This window comes from Oryctolagus cuniculus, chromosome 4 (assembly GCF_051225735.1).
Source record: "Oryctolagus cuniculus isolate XC-2025 breed Fujian yellow rabbit chromosome 4, ASM5122573v1, whole genome shotgun sequence".
Lineage (NCBI taxonomy): Eukaryota > Metazoa > Chordata > Mammalia > Lagomorpha > Leporidae > Oryctolagus > Oryctolagus cuniculus.
In genome coordinates, this window is record NC_142870.1 from 80,908,539 (window position 1) to 80,925,762 (window position 17,224).

The 17,224-nt window shown below is 55.8% G+C and overlaps 1 protein-coding gene across 2 annotated transcripts in view; it reads right to left on the reverse strand.

The window, feature by feature from the left end:
* ITGB5 (integrin subunit beta 5) overlaps positions 1-17,224 on the reverse strand; it is a 114,280-nt gene that overhangs the window by 17,837 nt on the left and 79,219 nt on the right. For both annotated transcript variants that reach the window (XM_017347042.4, XM_089331853.1), the window contains one exon: positions 11,419-11,848. In XM_017347042.4, coding sequence (XP_017202531.2) covers positions 11,419-11,848 — 430 coding nt within the window. The remainder of the gene's footprint in view (positions 1-11,418; positions 11,849-17,224) is intronic.

Consider the following 17,224-nt stretch of genomic DNA (forward strand, 5'->3'; position numbering starts at 1 on the left):
GGCTTCAGATCAGCCCAGTTAGGGCCGTTGCAGCCATCTGGGGAACAAACCAGCAGATGAAAGACCTCTCTCTGTCTCTCCCTCTCTCTCTCTGTAACTCTACCTCCCAAATAAATAAATAAAAATTTAAAAACAATTTACAGAAAGAGTCCATGGACAAGGCTTGGTGGCAGATGGGCACAGGCACCAAGGAGAAGGGGAGCCAGGACGGTTCCCGGGCCCCCAGCTCTTACAGCTGCATGTAAGGAGGAGAAAAGGAGAACTGGAGAGAACTGTGGCTGGGAGGGAAAACCCCAGTGCAGTGCCAAACGCACTGGGACTGAAAAGCTCCTAGGACACCAGGAGGAGAGGGCAAAGAGGACAGAGGCGGCAGGGAGCTCAGAGCCACACGAGCAGGGGCCACAGCTCTGTGCACGATCCGATTCCCTAGACAGAGACGACGGCTGAGAGGAAGGCTGTGACCGAGCCGTGGGCCGAAGGCCGTGGGCCGTGGGCCGAGGGCCGTGGACCGTGCGCCGTGGGCCGCTACCGCACCGAGCAGCTAGAGACAGAACTGTTGTCCAGAGTGGGCAGCCAGTCTCCAGGAAGAGGCCGTGCCAAAGGCGTCCACCGTGGCTCCAACGCCCAGTAAGAGGTGGGCCGAAGGTCTGGAAGATCCAGCAAGGCAAGGCCCCGGGGAGCTGGGAAGACTTAGGTGGTGGGATCACAGGCGTGCATCCAACTGGACGGTGCTGAGGCCTGGGCGGGAGGTGACCGGTGAAGACAGTGCAGTGGGTGACAACTGTTTGGGAAATGGGGCTGTGAGGGAAGAAGCTGGCGGGAGTGCGGTGAGGGCTGATGGGAACGTTTGTCTTCTGTTCATTCATTTTCTCTTTCTCTCTCTATAGACACACACACACACACACACACACACACACACACAAACAGACCCGAGCATGGGCAAAGCCAGAAGAACTAGCTAAGAGGGAGGGTGCAGGGTGCAGACACATGATTCCCGTGTGCACACGTTCACCCCATCTCATCAGCTGCAACCCACACAAAGACTGTTTGTCTTTGGGTGCCCAGTGCCGTGTGGCACACAGGAGACGGGTGTGAACATCACCATGCCCTGGGGGAAGACACCAACGCTGGAAGTCAGGAAAGGATCAGGAATAAGTGGATTCCTCTGGAACGTAAATGTGACTCTCGAGGTATTTCACATCCTTAACTAACATCCAAGAAATCCCCAGGCATCAGGGCGACAGGAGGACAAGAGGGTTAAGAATTCTCCTTGTGACCAGGAAGAAGCACCTGGCTCCTGGCTTCGGATCGTAGTGGCCATTTGGGGAGTGAACCAATGGAGGGAAGACCTTTCTCTCTGTCTCTCTCTCACTGTAACTCTACCAGTCAAATAAATTAAAAAAAAAAAAAAAAAAAAAAAAAAAAGAATTCTCCTTGTTTTGGCAGGACAGGCACAGGGCCCTGGTCAGGTAGGAAGCATAGACCTTGCACCCACACTCGCCCTGCACATTGCTCAGGGTCCTCTGACACAGGGCTCTGCGGCGGGGCACACACGATGGCACCCTCAGTCCCCAGGCATGCAGCTCCTCTGTCCTTGCTTGTCAAGGAATCAGCCCCAGCACAGTCAGCTGCAGGTGTTTCCCTGACAGACAACGGCCCTTGAGCTCCTCGCCTGTCTCCCTACAGCCGCTGGAGCACCTGTCGCCTTCTGCACCTGAGCAGTGACACGTGACAGCCAGAAACACCAGGGGATACTGTTTCAAGCCAAGCGTCTCCAAACCTCAACAGGACCTTCTGAGAAGACAGCCCTGGCTGGAAAGCCGGGACTCCACTGTCAGAGGCGACACTGCCTCTGCCTGGGAGATCTCTGCCTCCCTGGTCTTAGCACCTGTTTCTCACTGCTGCCGCCCAGCTGCCAAGTCCTGTCCGGTTCCTGGGCATTCCACATGAAGGCAGCTGGGAAGGCACTTGGTCTCTGACCCAACTCCGTCAGCCAGAGAAACGCAGGTAATGCAGGGAAGATGGAAAAACCCCATGTTCTTTAATGAACTCCCTGTTCCAGGCTCAGGCCTGAGAAGAGTTGAGTGAAATGAACCATAAGCTCTTCCAGGACCCTGAAAACGCTGACTCAGGAAGAAAAACAGAGGCTGGAGCCAAGAGACGCAGCGGTACCTCAGGTCAACACCTTGGGTTTGGCTCAACCTGCCCAGCCCGCCTGGCAGCCACTTCTGGGGCCACGCCAGCCCCCTGCACGGTGTGAATTCACCGCCCTCTTGGTCACTGCCACAGGACGAGAGGGCTATGATTTTCAGACTGGAAGCTGTCATGTTGTTGTGGTCACCTAACGGTTTCCCCGCTCCACCCAGCCTGGCTGCTGCATCCTCCGCGGGCACAGCTGCCTGGAACATCACACGTGCAGGCTACGCTGAAGCGGAGGTGAGCAGCCCCTGCAGTTAGGGGAGGGGCCTCTTCTCGGGTGGAGGCTCTAGGCCGGTACCAGAGGGCAGTGTGGCCACCTGCCAATCTTGGCACAGCCTCCCTACACGGCAGGATGAGCAACAGCATATCAGCTTCCGGGGGAAGCAGTCCCAACATCAAGTAGAAGAGGCTAACAAAGGCTCACTTAAGGGAAGCAGGTTCAGCGACAGCAGCCAGATCCCCACCGAACACCAAGAGGATACTCTGTGCCTTTCATCAAGTAGCAGTCACAAGACGATGGGCCCTGCGGCCAGTGCCCAGGGCCACGCGTGTCTTCAGGCTTGGTCCGCTGAGTCTGGCAACTCCTTATGTAACTCAGACACTCACTGAGCAAAACAGAGACTAGAGTTTTCCGAAAAACTCGATGCAAATCAAGAGCACTTATTAGGTAAGACTTGGACAATGTGGGCTATTTGGGAGAGAGGTGGCGGGGAGGGCTGAGGGTAATGGAGGGGTCTGGGCAGGGACTCCAGCTCACCAAAATAGGGAAACTCAGGTAGAAATGAGCTAATGAGCTTATGCAAAAGCCAGTGCAAGGTGCTCCTGGTCTGAATCGGTAATCAAGAATCACAAAGAGCTTCAGTCTAGGTGTTGGGCCTCAGTTTCCCCAAATGTAAACACTGGAAGCAGGTAACAAGAAGTTGCCCCACTGCGTGTGAGTGCACGGTTAGGAAAGGCAAGGGTTGCAAAAATCCTGTTTAATTCTTGTTTACAATGAATGCCGAAACCTACAAATTAGCCTGTTTCCAAGGAAAGAATCTCAATATAGTAAGACGGGCATTAAAACGGATTGTCTGCATTATGATAATGCTTGCCCGTGGCTAACGGCCAACGTTGTGATGTCAAACGTCCCAACCTGGGAAGCACATTTCTTTAGCTTAAGGACCAGTGGGCTCACCTGGTGGACTCTGCAGGGCAGCAGTTGTGGGATGGGGCAGAGGGCAACAGTCACAGCTCAGGATGGTGTCCCAGAAAGAGGAAGGAAGACCTCCAGGGGTGAGATTCAGTAACTTCCAGGCTGAAGGGAGCATCTGGATCCGGGTGGGGCACTCACTCCAAAGGACAGCAGGGCTCCAAGCAATCCTGACCCCCCACCCCCACCCCATGATAGGCACCAAGCAGCCGACAACCAACTATGATCAAGAATCCAAAAATCAACACCTAACTCAAAGTGCTAGCTCAACCTCTAAGAAACAGAACAAAAGGAGCCTTAAGAGTAACTATTTGGGCCACCGGAGGTCTCTCATAATTTTAAATTTAAGAATGGAAAAGTTTTCTACCACTTTTATCCTGTAATATCAAAAAGGTCAATCACCCAGACCTACCGGACTCAGAGCTTGCCTTTGGCATTGGCACGCTCCTCCTAGGAGTGTCCTGTTTTCTAAGTCTCATCGTTGCCCTCTCAAGGCAAACATCGGGGCTTTAAGGATCAGGCCTGAAGTTCAAAGGCACACATAGAATCCTGGTCCCAGGTCCCCCAGCGGCAATGCTGATGCTCCCCTTTCTAAGTCAAGGGAGGACGGCATGCACATCAGTGCCTTGGCCATTCCCCTTCCAGAACCACTGAGCTGCCACTTACGGCATTCCTGGAAACAGGAGCGAGTGGTGAGCCAGGGCAGTGGGACCACTCCATTCCCAGAACTAAGAGGGGCTGATGAAATGCATCCAAACACACTCTGCTCCTCGTCTGTCTTTTTTTTTTTTTTTTTTGACAGGCAGAGTGGACAGTGAGAGAGAGAGAGACAGAGAGAAAGGTCTTCCTTTTGCCGTTGGTTCACCCTCCAATGGCCGCTGCTGCCGGCGCACTGTGGCCGGCGCTTCGCGCTGATCCGAAGCCAGGAGCCAGGTGCTTCTCCTGGTCTCCCATGGGGTGCAGGGCCCAAGGACTTGGGCCATCCTCCACTGCACTCCAGGGCCATAGCAGAGAGCTGGCTGGAAGAGGGACAACCGGGACAGAATCCGGCACCCCGACCGGGACTAGAACCTGGTGTGCCGGCGCCGCAAGGTGGAGGATTAGCCTATTGAACCACAGCGCCGGCCCCTTGTCTTTCAAGATTCCAAATAAGTACGGACGGTGAAGGCAGAAGCTTAAGACGAAGCACACTGCCACTCCTCAATCCCAGGAAGCTGCTAAGAACAAGTGGGAAATTCCAGGGATAGCAACAAAGCAATGCATTCAAGACTGCAGGCAATTCCAGTGCTATACCGTAGGCACGGAGGAACGTACGATAAGCTCCTGTAGAATGGGATGGGCACAGCCACGGGCTTAAAACAGAACCTCCGTGAGTGATCAGGCGAGCCATCACTGCTCCTGGCTCTGTAGCCGCAATGCCCAAGATCAGACACTTGTTCAGCTCCAGGTTTTCCAAAGAGCATCCTCTAACCACGTGTTGCAAGAGGTGGGCGGCCTCCACAGAGCAGCTCTGCCCACCGGCTCCCGGGACTAGTCCAAAGGACGCAGCTTGACACCTTGCTGTCCCCCTGGTCAGTGTGAGTAACGGCCGGACACAGATGGGATTCCTAGAATGCCCCTGAGCGTGGGATGCCTGCTGAGAACCTCCTGAGAGCAGCCTGCTTTGATGCCATGGATGTTTCAGATGCTTATCACCATGGAAAAACATGTCCCTCCAGAGTGGCGAGGCCAGGGAGTGACTCCTTCACTGTCCCTGCTGGGGAGGCACCATCCAAGGGGCCTTACAAAGCCCTGTCTGATCCTTCCAACACCCCTCTGCAGTAGGAATGCTTCCTCTGAATTGGACGGATACGAAAGACGGGGCGCAGAGAGGCTAAGTGAAGAGCCAGGGTCCCAGGGACGGGAAGGGCCAGCACCAGGTTAGAAGCCAGGGTTGTCTTCCTCCAAAAGCTCTGACGGTGACCCTGGAGGGGACAGGAGAAACAGCTCTATGCTGACCGATGACACGGTTTCTGGCGGCTCTGCCTCTGTGAACACTACAATCGGCAGGAACACGCCTGGCCCTGGACCACCCTGGCCAGTGGTGGCCTGTGGCAGAGGCTTCACGGACAAGGCATGCACCCTCCCTCCTTACAGCCCTGGCTCTGAAGAATCTCCTAACAGATCCTCTCATCACAGCCCTCAGGCCCTGGGAACTCCAGAATGGAACAGGGCTCTCCCGGCCTGCACTGCTGAGAGCATACAGGCAGGATTTATGATTATAGAGTATCTACAGGGTTCCTGGAGCCGTCCGGGGATGCCTCTGGGGAAAGGAAGTTTTCTTCAAAAGGCAGACACATGATGGTGGGTCACAGAAAGGAAGGAAGGAGATAATCCGTGGATAGATATCGATGGTGGACAGATATTTCTGTACTTGCCAAAGGCGTCTGAGTAACTATCCGCAGATTGAGTAGAGATTAATACATGTGTGGAAGAAGATTATTCTAGGCATTCCATCTGGGGCACACAGAAGTGGCAGCCCCACCAAGAGGCCTCCTCCCGGAAATTAAATATTTCTAGCCTCCGTTCATTCAAAGGTACCTTTGGAGACCTTTGTCGTGGAAGCCCTTTATAAAATACGCAGATGTCTGTGCAATGACACAAAAGCACAGCAATGAGAAGAACCCCAGGAACAGTCAACCAGACCACCAAATCTATGTAAAATGACAGTGCTAAAGAAAACACTATACAGGGGCTGGTGTTGTGGCGTAGTGGGTCAAGTCGGCAGCCCACATGGCAGCAGGTTCGAGTCCCAGCTGCCTGCTAATGCACCCGGGAAAAACAGCAGAAGATGGCCCAAGTGTTTGGGTCCTTGCACCCACGTGGGACATCCAGAAGCTCCTGGCTCCTGGCTTCAGCCTGGCCCAGTGCTGGCTGTTGCGGCCACCTGAGTAATGAATTGGCAGATGGAAGATTCTCTCTCTCCCTCTCTCTCTGTAACTCTTTCAAAACATAATAATAAAAAAGTAAAGTAACCCTATAAATGGCAGGAAGTACTTTTACAAACACATCTGGGTGACGGCTGCCATGGCAGGCGTCTCATTTGCTGAGGACGACGACGCCTACAACCAGGCCTTGCTTGGTCTCTGGAACAGCTTTGGAGCAGATGCGTAACAGAACCTTGTGGGTCTGCTGGGACCTTCCAGGCCAGACCAGAGCCCCTGCCTGGACCCTCACTCTGGCCTGTGAGGAATGAAGTTACGCGTGTTCTGCACCACGTTTTCACGTGGAGGACAGAACCATGGATGGATGCCCTTGACCTCTGATTGCCTGCCACGTAACAAAGGTGATGAGATCCTACTCGGACCCCACAGTCACAAGACCAACAGGCTTCTGTTCAAAACCCCACGTATCCCATTTGATTGAAACTGTCTCCGTGAAACCCCAGAAGTCGGCAGGCCCCTGGCCGGTTACTCAGGCTGCTCCCACGTAGTCACTTGAAGGCAGAGACTGACCTCGACAGCGTGCCTCAGGGAAGTAGCTCAAATCCTGGCAGACACTCTGCCTGGGCACAGAGAACCCAGGATGACGGCGAAGACTGAGCAGGAGTCCTCCAATACATCGAAACCGACTGAGCAGACCACGTCCTATCTCTCGTGCTCCATCAGTGAAAGCGCTCTGAGGAGTTGACGCTTCACGAGACGGACAAAAACACAGAACCTCACGGCGATCCCGGAAACCCTCCTGATCCACACAGAACACGAGGGCGCCTCAGGACGTTCAGAGAATGGGAGTTAAAAGTTGGCTCTGGTGCAAACCACACACTGACAGCCATCCTTGTGTAGTCTGTGGACAGACCATTCTCTTCGTGATGCTGCTTCTAGAAATCGGTGGGAGACACACATTCCCACAACAGTGTGTCACAGCAGCCCTAACAGCTGTCCAATTGCTTCCAGACCTCAGGCGCGCCAGCGTCACTACTTATTTTTACGATGGAAAACATATTCCAAACCTGCAATCTCCTGCATTTCCCCCCCAGGCCAGTCTTTCGGCAGCAGCAAGGACTATAAGCCTGCTACAGACGAAAGACCAGGGAAAGGAAGGAGCCTCTCTGCCGGTGTCCCCGCCGACTGCGGTGCTGGCTCCGTCCTCACTACTTCCCCACGTGCCCTCGCAGTCCCCGTCTGAGGGCAGACCACAGGGTCCCCTCCGAGGACAGGCTGCGGGAGAATGCGGCGAGAACACTGAGCAAGAAACCCTGAAGTCAGCTGCTTGCGAGTCTCCGAGTCAGCAGCTTCGAGAGCAGAGTGGCGACTGGGAAACAGGCCTCTCTCCCACACAAACCTCACAGGCAACACAACCCAGGAGCTCAAAACCAACAAGCCACACTCCGGAGCAGGAGCCCCAGGCTGCCTACAGGTGCCAAGGGCCTGCGGGCGGGAATTCCTCACCCACGTTCACAGCTGCCGTCCGCTGGGGCTGCAGGGTTTGAGGCGAGAAGCGCTGGGCCCCAGAGCCCTGCGGAAGGGGCTGCGCATGGACGCGTGTTGTCAAGCCCTGCCTGGAACTGGGCTCAGTTTTTAGGTCTCTCCTAAATCATCAAACACAACAATGACCTCATTCCAGAAACGATTTTCTGCACGAAGACTTGGACAGCTTCATATTTCAGCCAGTTGTTGCTCTCAGAGTAAAGGGGTGGAGGCAGCCAGCCCAGAGCGCAGTGCCAGAGCCAGAAGGTCCGAATCAGCGACTGAGCACAGTCATTCAACCTCGAGTGCTTCTTAGGTCAGGAAACCACACAAAAAAGCAAGATGCAGCATTGTACGCAGCTATAAACACACACCCACAGGTGTGCTTAGAAAAAAGTTTAAGACAGAAATTAATCTCTTAAAAGGTGTGTGATAAAATTATGAACGATTAGGGGCCAGTGCTGTGACGTAGCGGGTGGGGCTGCCATCTGCAGTGCCCGCATCCAGTGTGGGCTCCGATTCGAGTCCCGGCTGCTCCACTTCTGATCCAGCTCTCTGCTCTGGCCTGGGAAAGCAGCTGAAGATGGCTGAAGTCCTTGGGCCCCTGCACCCACATGGGAGACCCAGAAGAAGCTCCTGGCTCCTGGCTTTAGATCGGCATGGCTCTGGTTGTTGCGGCCATCTGGAGAGTGAACCAGCAGATGGAAGACACCTCTCTCCTCTCTGCCTCTGCCTCTCTGTAACTCTGCCTTTCAAGTGAATAAATAAATCTTTAAAAAAAAATTACAGACGATTTTAGAAATTTCTTCTCTCTTCAGAATCCTCTAGACCTACGGATGACCAGGCAGCTCTGTGGGAGGGCCACTGCCTTGGCTGCGTGCGCACAGCGCTGGGAGGCAAGTGGGTGAAAGAGTGAAGTGAGAAGAGTTCCTGGTCTGGGTTGCTGGGTAGTGCCAATCAGTGTGGTCACTGGGAGGAGGTGGCAAAGACTGGCACACGGCCATCTGAAATGGAAGAATGAAGACTGCACCACAGCTCACACCCTCCGAGGACGCGGCGGCCCAAGGTGTCACTCGTCCAGCAGCCAAGCACTTGGCCAACCTCGGTTTCTCTACCCTGAGATTTGTGAGGGTTTCTGGACACTGCAGGATTGCGTGTGGTGGAAGAAGGGTGAGGAGGGAGCACCCAGGGGCTTTGGAGTACAAGGTCTGGCAGGATTCTGGTGGTTCAACGAAAAAACTGTGTGCTCACTCAGCTACAGGATATTCCTTCCTCAAAATGACAAGCGTTCCCTCGCACCTCATCTACCACTCACCCTGTGGCTCCCAGGCTCTGAGCTCAGTTCAAGAAATGTAACACCTGAGAGAGAGAGAGAGAGACAGAGAGACAGAGAAGTGGCGGGCAGAGAAGGGAGGCGTCTCACACACGCTGGGCCTATTCTCTGCCAAGCACTGAACCAGGCCCTTTGCCTATCTATCCTTCAATTCTCCAAGGGCTACACACCCAAGTGTAGGGACAGGAAAAACAAAGGTAGAAGACAATCAGTCAGGGTCACGGGCTGATGAACTGTGGCCATGGAATCCGCGCAGGCAAATCTGCTTGCAAGCAGCCTCCAGGGTGCAAATGGGGCAGAGGAACACAGAGGCAACTTGCTGAAGACAAGCACGGCTGAAGTCAACCACAGACGCTGCCGGCTGCTGGGAGCCTTCGTTGAGGCTGCCGGGCTCGGGTTCACAGAGGTATGGCTGGCACTGCCTGCACACCAGGAGCCAGCCACAGTTCCCCAGAGAGGGACGGCGCTGGGTCATAAAGGAGCCAGCACTGGAGGCTGGCATCAGGGCACAGGTTACACTGCTGCTTGCAATACCCACATCCCATTTCAGAGCGCCAGTTCAAGTCCTGGCTGCTCCACTTCCAATCCAGTTCCCTATAATGCGCCTGGGAGAGCAGCAGCAGGTGGCCCAAGGGCTCGGGCCCCTGCCGTCTGCACAGGAGACCTGGACGGAATTTCCAGTTCCTGGCTTCCGCCTGAATCAGATGCAGCCACTGCAGTCGTTTGGGAAGTGAACCGGCAGATGGAAGATCTCTCTTTGTCTCTCCTTCTCTCTCTCCCTCCCTCTGCCTTTCAAATGAATAATAAATCTTAAACACATACACATACAGAGAGAGAGAGGAGCCAGCGTTGGCTGCGTGCTCCTTTTGTGCCAACGACATGCAGGTGCTTCACACAGATTCTCTTATTGCTCCCAGCAGCTCTGTACTCAAGTTCAGACAACCTACATCAGGTGCGACAGGATTCAGGCCCAAACCTGACTGCTCTAGAGCCCGCGCGTCTGCAAACCAACACAGAACCGCCTGGCTAACACCAATCTACCGTCACTCTGATGGAGGAAGACTCAGTCCCGGGTCAGTCCCCACCCTTCTCTGGGAGCCTACCCTTCTGTGACAGCCACATGCCCTGCCCTCTCCAGGGCAATTTCAGTTGTGAACACTGCGGCGGCCCCACCCACCCACCCATGGGTGCACGCATCCTGGTCTCATGGGGAGGTCTGCTCCAGGAAGCCTCCCCGGCTGGCCCACGGGCGTGCAACCCTCAGCACAGAGGCACAGTGACTCCTGCGAGGACTCCACGTGCAGGACCCCAATCTGCCTCCCATGCACCTGCAGCTTTAGCCTCCTGGCACACCCTCCCTTTCCCATCAGCCCTTCCCGACTAAACACCAATCTTCCTCAAGGCGGGGATTGTAGAGGCCATGGAACAATCCGTAGAAGAGACTACCACTGTGCCCACGACTGTTCTGCCGACCGTATCTGCAAGTTCTGCAAGGGCCCCTCTGAGACTCAGCTTTACGGCGTCTTGCAGTGGGCGGCTCCCGGACAAGAACTGCCGGCTGCGGTTCCACAGGAACCACCGTGACGTCCCGGGCGGAGACTGAAGGCGGCAAGTGCTGGAGCCCGACACGGTAAGTCAGAAAACTCAGAAGTTAAAAGCCTGCTCGCGAGTGTGAGTGCTGAACAGAAAAGTGAGGGGCTTGTTGGGCAGCTTCAAAAGCAGGGGCCATGCCGACCACAGGCTGTGGAGCGCTCAGCTGAACCCTGAGTCAGCCTCTGCCACCCAGGATGAGCACCGTACTAGATTCTGTAGGCCACGCATAGCCAAGGAAAGGGCCCTCTGAGAGGGAGGAGATGCCACGTCTCCAGCCTGGATGGAAAGAGAGAACAGGGGCTGGTGCTGTGGCATAGCAGGTAAAGCCACCTCCGGCAGTGCTAGCATCCCATACGGGAGCCGGTTCAAGACTCAGCGGCTCCATTTCTGAACCAGCTCTCTGCTATGGCCTGGGAAAGCAGTGGGAGATGGCCCAAGTCCTTGGGCCCCTGCACCCGTGTGAGAGACCCAGATGAAGCTCCTGGCTCCTGGCTTTGGTTTGGCCCTACCCTGGCTATTGAAGCCATTTGGGGAGTGAACCATCAATGGAAGACCTCTATCTCTGTAACATTACTTTCAAATAAAGATGTCCTTCCTAGAGGCACCTGAGCCAAGGTGGGCCCGAGGCACATGTGCTCAGCAGGGACACCTACCTGAGCAGAGGACGCCCTTGTTCCGGGCGCAGGAGAAGTTGTCGCACTCGCAGAAGGGCCCGTAGATCTTGCCGAACTCGCTCTCGAAGCAGGAGCACTGGTTGCAGCTGCACTCCCCACGCCCGCTGCACAGCGGCTTGCCCTCGGCCTCGCGGCACAGGTTCTGGTACACGCTCGGGTTCTCCCCCTCCTGGCACTCGCAGCGGGTGCCCAAGTAGCCGGGGTTGCACTCACACAGGCCGCAGATGTAGGTGCCGTTCCCGCTGCACCGGCTGCTGTCGGGCTCCAGCCCCGCGCTGCAGCCACACGTGCAGTTGTAGGTGACCCGCACCTGCAGGCTGTCCCGGAACCCCACTGGCCGCAGTGTGAACGCGTGCTCCGTGTGTCTGCCAGGGCAGCTCCGGGCCTCCACCGACACCTCAAAGGACGCCTGGCAGAAGGAACAGAGGGAACATTGCTGCTGCAGCAAGCCAGGGCCTGTGGGTGTCTGCAGGGGCCCTAGACACCCTGGCTTGGCCCAGCCCCCTCCACACACCATCACTGAGGTGGCCCAAGCAGAGAGAAACCCCAGGGTCAGCAAGCCCAGGCCTTGGCGGGGGACGGCAGGTCAGGGTGCTGACACCTGCCAGGCACTGTGCTTGGCTCTCTGCCTCACGATCCCAGGCCTCCACAGAAAGGGGTAAAGTTGTGCTTTGATTGACAGCTCCTCTCCCCACCGCACTGTGAAACACTCACTCAACAGACATCCACCAGACACCGGGTAGCGTATAGGGGTTCGGGGCCACTCCCTGCTCAAGAGGCCCTGGAATACTGATGCCCATCCATCCCCTGCTGGAGAAGCAAGGAGCTGACAGAGGACTGAGAGCAGGCACTCAGGTCTGTGCAGGCAGAGCCCCTGGGCCCCAACTCCCCTGTGCCAGGGGTCTTCATAGCTCCTCATTCCCATCAGCCCCACCCTGAGGTCATCATTGGATGACCATGCACACGTGAACACACGTCTTCTTTTGGAACAAAACATGTAGGGAAGTGCTTCTAACGTCCCAGCTCCCCATGGGTCGCCTTGGAAACAGACAGAAAAGGGAGGGTCTGGGGGGCATTTCGGGGGGCAGGGGCAATGCCTGTCAGCTGCCCACAGGGCTGCAATGGCAGAAAAGCAGGATGTGTCTTGCTGTGATTCTTCTAGAACTGGACCAGGCTGCCCCACCCAGCATTCCTGAGAAGCGCGGCTCCCCCTGGACAGAGCCCCGCCCACCCCAGCCAACTCCCAGGACCAGCACAGAGGTCCTCACCCCTCAGAAGGCTACTCAGATCACTTGCAAGCCCTTCCAGCTATTGCTATTCTTTTTTTTTTTAACTCCTTTTCCTTAAAGATTCATTTATTTATTTGAAAGGCAGAGTGACAGAGAGGAAGAGAGAAAAAGATAGAGAGAAAAGACATCTTCTATCTGCTCATTCATTCCCCAAATGGTTGTAATGGCCAAGGCTGGCCCAAGCCAAAGCCAAGAGTCCAGACCTCCCGCGGGACCTCCCATGTGGGTGCAGGGCCCAAGCACTTGGGCTATCTTCCGCTGTTCTCCCAGGCACATTAGCAAGGAGCTGGACTGGAAGGCAAGCAGCCAGCACTTGAACTGGCACTCATTCAGGATGCTGGCACCACAAATGGAGGCTTAACCCCCTGCACCACAACACCACCGGCCCCACTACTGTTACTCTCAGGTCTATTACCGGAATCGGAATAAAGCCGAGTACTGGAAAGTCATCAGTAACCTGCTCTCCTGGGTACTCCACTGGCTGTTTTTTAAGAATGCTAACAAATATCTGTTGCTGCGGTTCTGTAGAACTCTAGCACGTGGAGATCTTTACTGCTTCCGAAACACTCAGATTCCGTGACATCTGGGAACACCCAGGAGAGCTAAGGCGGACAGGCCCAGCTCTCTCAGTCCTGGACAAAGTCTTGCTCGGTGGCTAACTAGATTCAGAGGACCTGACAGCAGACACCAGGGCTCAGCACTGGCCACGGGGCACATCAGGAGCTGCCTGTGGACAGGACAATGGCCAGAGGCACTGGAGAACGAGGCCCACCGCACAGAGAGATGGACAGAAGCAAGCTCGAGGCTAAATTCCAAGGCCACGAGGGCCAGGAGGAGCTCAAGGAAACAGAGCAAAGCAGGGGCCCCTGGGTGCCGATATCTGTCCACAGCAGCCGCAGCCCTGAGCAGCCATCCCTCGCCTCGTGGCTGTGCCTGAGAGGAGGCGCCCTGCTTTTCCCTGAGAGAGTGCTGAACTGAGTCCTGGTCACACAGCGGGGGAGGCTGGGGCCCGGCCTGTCATCTCCACGGCTCAGCACCTCCCAGAAGAGGGGAGCAAGGTGGATGCCCTGTGTCCAGAGGGAAAGAGTCAGCCTGGCCACTGCAGGCCTGATGTGACCCCCAAAGTCGTGGCCTGAGGCTTCTCCAAACCTTCCTGCCACGGGTTGGGAGTGCTCTCAGCCTGCAGATGGGACAGGGCTGGGGGCAGGGTCCGCGCAAAGCCATCCATGGAGCCAGCAAGAACACACAGGTAAACGGAACCTCTGAGGGGGACATGCTGCCCCCTGGGCTGGGGCTCAGAGAGAAGTGGGTCTTGCCTGAAGCCACCACTTTCTAGGGTGACAACTTGCTGGGCCTCTTAGATGAAAGGCCCATACCCCACAGAGGCATCTGAAGGTCAGAAGTGGAATAAAGCACAGAGCAACAATGGGGACCATGAGCCAAAGGCATCTGATGGCTGGAAGCCCGTGGGAGTGTCCATCTGTGATGACGGTGACATCGCTGCTCCCAGCATCGCTGCCCTGGGGGAGTGGACATGGCTGGAGGCTGGAGCATTGGTGCTGGCTCCGGCACGTCCTGGGACACAGAAACACTGAGCACTGGCTGGCTGGCTCCACAGTGGGCACTGGTGGCCTTTCTCCGCCCAGAGTGTTTGCAGGGGCGCTGCTCCATCTGGCCCTGGGCTCCTGGCCTGCAGCCAGATAACCAGAGGACGGCTCTGTCCATTTCTGCCACTGGATCTCAGCTCTTGCTGGCAATGGGGAGGCTATAAAAAGCACTCTGTGAATAGCAAGTCAATCTGTGGCTGACCCCTCCTTTCAGAGTCTGCTCTCCCGACCGGATGTGGACAGGACCCAGCAAGATGGGGAGGCGTCCCTGGTGACTGAGGACTTCCCATGATACCCATGGCTCCCAGGTCCTGGAGCCTTTCTACCCCCCGACCCTGAGGCCCAGAGCAAGGCCAGAAGTAGCAGCACCCCAGCCGCCACTAACCTGACCTGTGGTCTGAACCTCACTGAGATGTTCCTGGCTCCCCGGGAGCAGCTGGTCTGGGCCATCCTCACAAAAGGAATGCCCAGCCCCCACCCAAACCTGCTACCCCCAGGGCTATATGGATGCCAAGTCCACTCAGATCTCAACTAAACAAAGAGCTGGGCTGGGCATGGCGTACAGAGCCTGGAGGAGTGGACAGGAGCTGGGGGTGTCGTGGGAAACCCAAGATGCGGTCACTGGTCCTTTGTGTTGGGTATTAGTGTGAGCTGCACAGCCAGCCACTTGCATACTGATCTGTCAAAGCCAGGAAATGGCAAAACCATCCCCCAGGGGCCGGGACCACCCATCAGTTCTTGGGGTTATGATGAGAGGAGGGTTAGGGAAACAAGTCCCTGGGGAAGAGGAGCCCTGGGATTGGTCCATTTAAGGGGTGTTTCTCTTCACCCCCTGCCACCTCTTCTGCTTCTTCCTGGACAGATGTCTTAGCCAAGAGGACAAATGACCACTGCCTTCAATGGGAGTCACCAGAGAGCCGCTGCCTGCCCCTCGTCCACCTCTGCAGGAAGGTGAGATCTGTCTGGATGCCACTCACCTTAGCTGTGCCAAGGCTGTCTCTCACCTGGGTGATGTCCCAGACCACAGGCCTGACATACCTAATGACAGCTGAGCCCTGGCTGTGTTTCTTATCCCTCTCTCCCAGTCCATCAGCTGTGCTAGCCCCTGCCTGGCCCCTGCCATCCTGTGGCACCAGAGAACAAAACTCACCTACCAAACAGTGGCCAGACCGCTTGGCTTGGCACATACTAGAGTGTTCCAAAAAGCCACGGAGGGGCTGCTGTTGTAGTGCAGTGGGTTAAGCCACCCACTGCCATGCCAGCACCCCACAGTGGAGTGCTGGTTTGAGTCCCTACTGCTCTACTCCAATCCAGCTCTCTGCTAACATATCTGGAAAAACACCGGAAAATGGCCCAAACACCTGGGCCCCTGCCACCCATGCAGGAGATCCGGATGGAGTTTTGGGCTCTGGCTGCGGCAGCCATTTGGTAACTGAACCGTGGATGGAAGATCTGTTTCTCCCTCTTTCTGTCATTCTGCTTTTTATATAAATAAATCGTTTTTTTAAATCCATGAAAAATGGAATGGAAAGCTTATTTGCAGGGCCCAGTGCAGGTGTGCCAGCCTCATCAAGGGCGACCAGCGCCGTGATGGCTGGGTGTGCACTGTGGGAGCCCCGGGGAAGGGGGCCTGGCCTTGCCGAGGGTGCAGCTTGCACTGAGGATTGCAGGATGAGTGGGGGTTTTCTGGACAGAGAGGAGGGTGGGATGGGCCCACCAGAGCAGCCAGGGGTCTGCTGGGTTGTGGCAAGCACCTGAGGGTGACAGCCCTGGAGGTGACAGGAGCAGCCTGGGGACTGAAGGGAGAGTGACTGGCTCGGGGCACACAGGCAGGACATTCCAGAGCCGTAGGGCTGCCGCCTTCCCACAGGGCCATGCCCACTTCCCAAGGTAGGGCTGTCCACGGCTGTCCACGTTGGGAGAAGCAGCCTTCTTGCTGCTGTTTCAATGCCCAGCCTGAGTGGCAGATCAGCCCCAGCGGCAGAGATCGCCCACTTTCGTGAAAAGCTGCCATTCATGATGCTTTTTTAAAACTTATTTCTGGTCTTCTCCCTACTTTCTGGGGTAGCGCACTCATGTGCAATCAGCACGCACCTTGAAGCCTTTATTTTCAAAGTGCGTGAGGCCTTGTGAAAATCAAAGAAAATCAAAGGAAAACCACCATGAAAGCAACCTGGAAGAGCTTTTCCAGACAGGGCCAGGAGGTCAGCTGGAACCAGAGCTCGGGCACGATTCTGGCTGGACACAGACACTTGGTCCCCTCTAACCTTTTGACCTCACACATCTGGAATGACTCAACTTACACTCCGCCAGTGGCTCAAGATGCTCCTGCTCTATGGACAGATCTATTTTGTTTCTAAGTTCTTTATCTTCTCCATGTGCAAGAGCCCGTACAGGGTGCTTCAAGAAGTCCGTGGAAAACATGCAACACGACACGCACCATCGGTGTGCAGTCCCTGCCCACGCAACCCAGCAAGACACTCAGTGACTGCCAGGCAGCACCTCCCTTCCTTACCACCCGGCCAGTAAGCCTGCATCCTTATGCACCAGAACAAACTCCCTGTAACTCCGTTTTCCTTGAACTTCCCGAAGCGTTCCCACTTTCCCTGCCGTGCTCAGAACACGCATACAGAGCTATCTGAACCGTGAACTGCAATTCCTAAAATCCCAAAGCCCCTTTTGCATTTCTGGTTTGAGTTTGGATGGATGGACAGCCCAAGGGCAGACTGGGGATGGTGCATCAGTGGCCTCCAATCCTACTAATGTACATGGTTCACCGGCAAGAGAGCATCTGGGGGCCGGCACTGTGGCACAGCGGGTGAAGCCGCTGCGTGCAGTGCTGGTATCCCATGTGAGCGCCGGTTCAAGTCCTGGCTGCTCCTCTTCTAA